The sequence below is a fragment of the Eucyclogobius newberryi genome, unplaced genomic scaffold (assembly GCF_026437365.1).
Source record: "Eucyclogobius newberryi isolate DKJ021-1_F unplaced genomic scaffold, fEucNew1.0.hap1 SCAF_6, whole genome shotgun sequence".
In the NCBI taxonomy this organism is placed as follows: Eukaryota; Metazoa; Chordata; class Actinopteri; order Gobiiformes; family Gobiidae; genus Eucyclogobius; species Eucyclogobius newberryi.
Window position 1 is genome coordinate 36,845,814 of NW_027316278.1, and position 7,433 is coordinate 36,853,246.

General features: G+C 41.4%; 1 protein-coding gene across 1 annotated transcript in view; it reads left to right on the top strand.

Annotated features, from left to right (window-relative positions):
- The first annotated feature begins 1,441 nt into the window (after positions 1-1,441).
- The window catches only part of mob1a (MOB kinase activator 1A), a 22,740-nt gene continuing 16,748 nt past the window's right edge, over positions 1,442-7,433 (top strand). Inside the window, exons 1-3 of the mRNA XM_072434224.1 lie at positions 1,442-1,642; positions 4,969-5,135; positions 7,074-7,167. Of these exons, the coding sequence (XP_072290325.1) occupies positions 1,629-1,642; positions 4,969-5,135; positions 7,074-7,167 (275 nt within the window). The 5' untranslated portion in view covers positions 1,442-1,628. The remainder of the gene's footprint in view (positions 1,643-4,968; positions 5,136-7,073; positions 7,168-7,433) is intronic.

Sequence of the window (7,433 nt, forward strand, 5' to 3'; positions counted from 1 at the left end):
TTCAGGCAGGTGAGGAGCGTCCAGGCAGGTGAGGAGCGTCCGGCAGGTGAAGAGCGTTCAGGCAGGTGAGGAGCGTCCAGGCAGGTGAGGAGCGTCCAGGCAGGTGAGGAGCGTCCAGGCAGGTGAGGAGCGTCCAGGTAGCATAGTTGCTCCTAGGGCAGTGTAGCTGGGAAACTGTAAGTGTTTATTTCTGTTCCTTGGTAGCTAAACGCTCTACCTCCTACTGTGCTTTTAGAGACTCTTGGGCTCTGTTTGGATGATATGGTACTATAGTATCTTTCAGGTACGATAGGGCCATGTCATTTATCTTCTTTTAGTTCCTATTTGTAATCGTAGTGTGGCTTTGCAGGCACCAAGACATTACAGTGGCAACATAACTAATTGCTAACTAACAACCACAGAGTCTGGAGAAAGTCCTTACTGTGTCACCTCTGTCTCTGCTCCTTTCTACACAAACAGAACAGCACTGCACCTGCTCTGATTGGACAGAGCTCAGGGAATCTGCGGATTATGCTTTAAACCAGTGGTTCTCAAGGGGGTCCCAGACCCCACTTGAAGGTCCCCCAAAAATGTGATAACATGTACATAACTTGTACAATATCTTATACAATCACTGTTTTTTGATGAAAACAACAACACCAATAAAATAACAACGATGATAAATTGTGATCTCATTTGAATTTGGTTATAAACATGGTTTGAGCGTCAGAATATTGTTGTAATTCCATTTTGGAGATCAGAAGGGGGTCTCCGGCCTAAATAAAATTGAGATCCCCTGCTTTAAACAACTCAATTTAGCCTTAAACAGTCAAATGAATCACGTCTTATACAAAACACAAATCTAATATAATTGTCCCAAAAAGTGAGTAGTCATCATCTCTTGGGATTGGAGAGGCACAGCTCTGACCACGAACTGTCAGGTAATCGAGCTTGGATTGACTCAACAGCGCCCTCTAGCGGACATGTTCAGCTTTCGGGAAGGCGGTCTGCGGATGTGCAACTGCCTTAGTTGCCAGATCCTTTAGTATCAGGACTTATCTTGTCCCTTTAAGCCCACGTTTTCGGCTCGTATTTGAGAGGAAGATGCTTATGACGGGTTAGAAAACATTAGCAGTCATTTCCAAATTAATGTTTTATTTCTATCAGAATGTTAAAAATTCCAGAACGGTGGCAAATGGAGGCTAAATACAGTAGACCTTGGTAAATTTCCTTAATGCAAATTATTTTAAAAATATTAAAATATTAAAAATATAAAATATGTTAGTTTCAATACTAAAAAGGATGGAAACAATAAAAATGGTTAGCCTCAGTATGTATAAACAAGACACACACGCACGCACACACACATACACACACACACACACAGACACAAAGACACGCACGCGCGCACACACACACGCACGCACGTCTTTGCTGGTGTCGCGCCCTTTCGCTTCGTCTTGTCAGATCTGGCAACCCACACCGTGCAAACTCCGAGATAGAGGAAGAGCAGTGAAGTTAGCCTAGCGTCAGCACACATCCAGCACGCAGCGGCTCTGTTCTCTCTTCTACCGCTCTCGAACACAGCTTTTCTCACACCCTGCGACCGTTTCTCGTCACCTGAAGGCCACCGGAGAGCTCTGGCAGAGATGAGCTTCTTATTGTAAGTCCACATCTTTAACGTAGCCGTCGGTGCTCAGTCAAAGTTAGCTGCGGTTCATCATCAGTAGCAGCAGAGGAAGTTGCTGCTGTCGCTCACGAAGACGATCCACCTCACAATTCAAGTTAGAATCGCTTTGGTTCATGACAACGTTTCCCCAATTCTTGCTATTCGCGCATTTATTTTTTATTATTATTTATTTATTTTTAGTCGTTTTGAACAAGCGGACTTAACTTTGTGCTAACTCGATAGCTTGATGCGCCTTGTGTCTGATGTGATCGTGTTTTCCTTTCACATTAGTCACCAGTGCATCATTGGCTCGGATCCTTTCGTCTTTGTCAGTGCAGTTGTTACAGTCTAAAGGCAGAGGTAAACATGTCTAAACTAGTGTACTTCTACTGTACTTCTACTGCACATCTCTTGTTCTCACTGGCTAGCTTTTATAGACACTTAAAAATGTAAACAAACACTAAGAAAGACTGAATTCCAAAAAGGAGCAAACGTGAAGGGGAACAGAATGTGATTTTAATGGAGAAACTGACCAAATATTAAGTTTTTTTAGGCGCTAGTGACGGATTCTAAGCATTTCTGTTGAAGGAAAAATGCTTAGGCTTTACTGGACAAATACTTGCAGAAATGTTGAGCCCTCAATAGTTTTAAATTTTATCTACAGCAGGGCGGCAACGATTAATTGACTGTGACTAGTCGACTTCAAGAAACCATCTTAGTTGTATTTTTGACTTAACTAGATTTTACTGACCAACAACAACAGAATAAACTGTTATTATCTGATTGTCATCAATACTACACTATATTTGTAAATATTCTCAACCTTTATTTGTTTAAAATTGTATTTAAAAAAATCTAATGATCCTTTGACTAATTAAAAAAAATAATTGCCGTCTAGTTGACTACAAATAAACTTGTTATTTGGAGCCCTAATTTGTTATAAAAACTTAACCACATTAGAATTTCGAGCAGATGTTGGTAAAAATAAATATTATGGTCTTCTACACTTTGCCTCCAGGTTGCCCCATTCTGATGAGTATTTTAATAATATTAATAATAAAAAAAACAATCTTATAAACAATACATTTGTCCCAGACTTCTGGTTATGGTTCTGAAGTAAACGGTTCCGTTACACCGCGTCTCTGCCAACATTTGCCTTAAAAATCACATTTTCACCCACACAAACCCTAAATAACAAGTCACAAGACTCTGAGAAAATAGAAGCTGCTGTGACTGGCCTGAAGGCGAGAGGCAGAAAAGCGTCTTTTAGGCAATATGGATGAGTTATGGGAGACGGAAGCTGAGGTGGTGAAACTACAGACTCTCGATTCTCGATTTGGAGCCTTAATTCCTACAGAAACGGGCTTAGACTTGTGATAGTTCTGGAAGGTGAGGGGGGAGACGACACTGAGGGCTTTCTTGAGACCATGATCCCCGACCTTTTATCCAGGACTGGAGTTATGCTCTCAGTGACATGTGGGACCAAATCATTCAGGCCAAAAAAGATGGAAGTAAATGAGCCATGTTACCTGAAATGCGGTTTCTTAACCACCATGAGAAGGAGAGCATCATGAAGACTGCAAAAGTGAAAGGAAACCTCCTGTTCAAAAGCAAGAAAGTATTTTTTGCTCAAGACTTATCATACGAGATACATCAACAACAACTTCTGTGGGGAATTCAAGAAGAGACAGCTAAGGCATGGTTTTTCTTTGACTTTTAAAGGTAAAAAACATATGTTCAAAACACCAGCAAAAGCCTGTATCAGCCTTAAAGCACCAGTCATGGACACAATCGGCAGATATCTTTGGAACATACTCCTGTCAGCAGGGAAAAGGCCCTTTACAAAAAATGTACCGACGATCAAGGATTGGACAAACAATTTTTCATTATTCAAATTTGGTCTTATGGGCTAATGAGTCTTTGTCAATCAACTTTTTATTACATTATTTTTATGGCCCATAACAGAAAGTAGAATACTTTTAAACATAATACACAGATTACAAGTACCAGTAGTTTCTGTAAAAAATATGTGCATAATTTCCTGTGATCTTGTGGTCTTCTTAGTTGTGCACTTTGAAATACCTGGTCTATTACTTAAACATTTTGTGATCTTTTGCCAGAACATCACATTGGCCCCTTGACGCTCAGGGTATGTCTTTTAGTAATAACACTAAAGTCCTAGTAATAACACATTTATTACTTCTCCGACAAATAAACAAGCAAGATGAATTCACAAACTCTTGAGAATCCATCTTGTTAGGCTCCCGCTGATTCGTTCACTGGCCGCACCAGTGGTTTAACGGGCCAATCACATGGCATTTAGGGCCCATAGGCGGGACTGGAACCAATCAAAGAGCTGCGTTGTGGTTTGGGCGGAAGTCAAAACAAACATGGTGGCGCTAAAGGCCATATTTCAGCCTATTTTAGGAGGAATATAGACTTTTTCAAAAATGTGCACACAATGGCACTTTGTGCATTTGTGGATGAGAAAGAGGACTGTGCTTTTCTGACCACTGGATCTAACCCAACGTTTGTGATGCTTTGACCAATCAGCTTTCAGTGAGAGACTTTTCAGACTGATTCTTAAGAACTCAATTCAGAGTGAGACACAGATCAATCTGTGAGCCAGGATAATTAATCCCACATATAGAAAATGTTTGTAGAGGTCTAATATTTTCCAGCGTTTGTATTAAATAAAGCTTCCAAGCAGACGAGATAGTTTAGCCTCATCATTTTGGCCTTGGCTTCCATGCGCAGAGGATTGACACAGTAGGTCTCACGCTTAAAAAGACCCAAGCTGTTAAAAATGAATTTTGATTTATTACACAGCTTTCAATTCTTATGTACAACACCACTCAGAGTGCTACCGATGACCAGGGGCGATTCTAGGGAGTGTGGGGGCCCTAGGCAGAAATTCTTAGGGGGCCCTACCGACCAGTGTTCACAAAAAATCTTCGCGGTCTATTCTGTCCTCACTGTGGTGTCACTACCAGGGCTAGACAGATAGCGAACATCCAAAAAAGAGTCCAACGACCATGTCGAGAAGACTTGTCTTTAATGTCTTTTAAGACGCTTTTCCCCACAACTTGTCTCTTTGACAATTGGAATTTTCTAAAACTGTAACAAACACATAAAAACACGGGGGCCCCCTAGTGGCCTGGGGCCCCAGGCAATTGCCTGGTATGCCTAATGGGATGCAGCGCCTCTGCTGATGACACAATAACACAGATGAGCGGTATTTCTCACTCAGCCAGAGAGAGTCCTTCTCACAACCTGCTCCTTTGTCCCTCACTATTTGTTCATTTGTTGGTTGTTTGCAGTGGCAATCGCTCATCCAAAACCTTCAAGCCCAAGAAAAACATCCCGGAGGGATCGCACCAGTATGAGCTCCTGAAACACGCTGAGGCCACGCTGGGCAGTGGGAACCTGCGACAGGCCGTCATGCTGCCCGAGGGGGAGGATCTCAACGAGTGGATCGCTGTCAACAGTAAGACCAGAGGATTTACAGTGTAATAATAACTTAGAATAGAACAAACTGAACTTAAATATACTTTCTTTAAGAACAACAAATCCTTTCATCTGTTAGGGATTTGGTCAAAATATTTGCCCTGTGAATCTTGCGTCTTAAAAGTGCTCTGTGTCACTTTTCTGGAGGGTTCATTACCCGCCCGAGTATTGCTTTGCCTGTAATGTTTCATATGGCCTGTTTCCACTGGTTCACTTTGTAGCAGATTGGTACGGTCCGAAAGTGTCTCTGCTGTCTTAAGTGAACCATACCGGGCCGTTTAGGCAGTCTAAAGCGAAGGATCTGAGGGTTCCAAAGTTATGATTCACGTTAGGCTCCCAGAATGCTTTAACGTGAGATATTTGGATACGCAGGGAAGGGAAGGGAACACGGACTGAAAACAAAGACTGAAACAAGGCAGCATAAAGTCTGTGAAATCTCTCATTTGCTCAGGAGTGTTCCATTGTAGAAAAGATGACAAAAAGCAGATTTAACTAGAAAATAATCATTTCTAACTGACTGGAGCTTGTGATAATTATCTGTATTGCCAGTGATTAGAACTTGTATGTTGAGGACACATGTTTTGCCAAAAAAGAGCTTGCGCACATTAGCTACAGCTGTTTCCGGTTTATCGATCGCATTAAAACCCAAAATATTTAATTTCAGTGCATAATGCATCTAACATTATCCAAACACATGCATTACACAAATAAGTTAAAACGTGGTGTAGAGGCGCACAGGACAGATATAAAAATAGGACAGTTTCATACTTGTATTTGAGCGTGACTGAATACCCTCACATTTTCACATAAATGACATCCCTGGAAATGTCACGTATACATTTATGTTTATGATCCTTTTGAGTTTGTATAGACATGTTTTTAATGTAAAAAGTAAGCCAAATAGGATATAGATTATCCTATTTGTGTACGGTGAGCAGCTCTTTTGATTCACCCTCAGTGTTGCCATGCATGGACTTGTGAGGATTTCCATTCGTCTCATGTAGCTCTGTGTGCTAAAGAATTACATTGAATGACTCTTGCATGTCTAAACTCGCTTAGAAATGCTCCAACCTGCCGCATATTCAAATATTCAACCCAAACTGGACACTTTTTTGCCCAAAGCAGCAGCGGTTCAGAACAATAGGTTTTGCCGTCATGTGGCTTCACTGGAGAGTCTGCGGCCCACGCCTGGTCTGAACTGTAAAAAGCACATTCACTTTGAACATGTGAGATTTTGGTTTAGCTTCAGCACCACAACACTGAGGGGTGTGGTCAGCTGCTGCTTTGTTCGCCTGATGTCATGCTTTTGGATATGTTTTATCTTCAAGATGTGGTCATGAAGTGCAGAGAAAGTGTCTGGGCCATGGTGACAAAAATACTTCCCCAAAACATGTTACATTAGGACAAAGGCTTCTTGGTTGGTTCAGTATAGAAATGGCTACAGAGTGGATATCAATTTCTTTATTATACAGAGGTAATGTAGGCAATGGAAGTCCAGTCAAACATAATGTGTTGTCATAGATTTCCTTTTCAGAGAACATGAGAAAGTTCAGTGGAGCTGGGATGGGGCTTGTAGGGAGAATAGCATGATGTTTTCCAGCCTCTGTCCAGTGGCAGTTCTTGGTTGAATTACTCCCTCGGTAAAGAGCCTCCATGGTGCCCCCTCCTTTTCACCTACAGCCTCCTGCATGCAATAAGAAAAAAAAAAAAAAAACATTTCTTTATATTTTTATTTTGATATTATTTATTGATGTTAATAATAACATTATTATTATTTGAAGCTTGTAACATGAGCTGCTGAGCCACCCTATCTCCCAATGGACTTTTCAGTGCATTCTGCAAATAAATTGAAACTGAACTTTAAATAGTGACTTATTCATGGGTGCAATGTTATAATACTTTGGCTCATGTGTTCCAGCTGTGGACTTCTTCAACCAGATCAACATGCTGTACGGCACCATCACCGAATTCTGCACTGAGACCAGCTGCTCTGTCATGTCTGCTGGACCAAGGTATGTCCAGGATTTCATACATTATTAAGTTCTATGAGCCTTGTTTCCTCTGGTTCACTTTGGAGCAGATTGGTCCGGTTCAAAAGGGGCGTCACTGTCTTAAGTGAACCGTACCGGGCAATTCTGTTAGGACTGGCTCACTTTTGGCTCCCGGAACCTTTTTAAGCATTTACCGTATACATTTATAGATAGTCTTTATTGACCTTATTCTGCTCCGCCATCACATGTGAAGAGAGGGAAAAGCTGTTAAAATTTCTCTTCCGGTC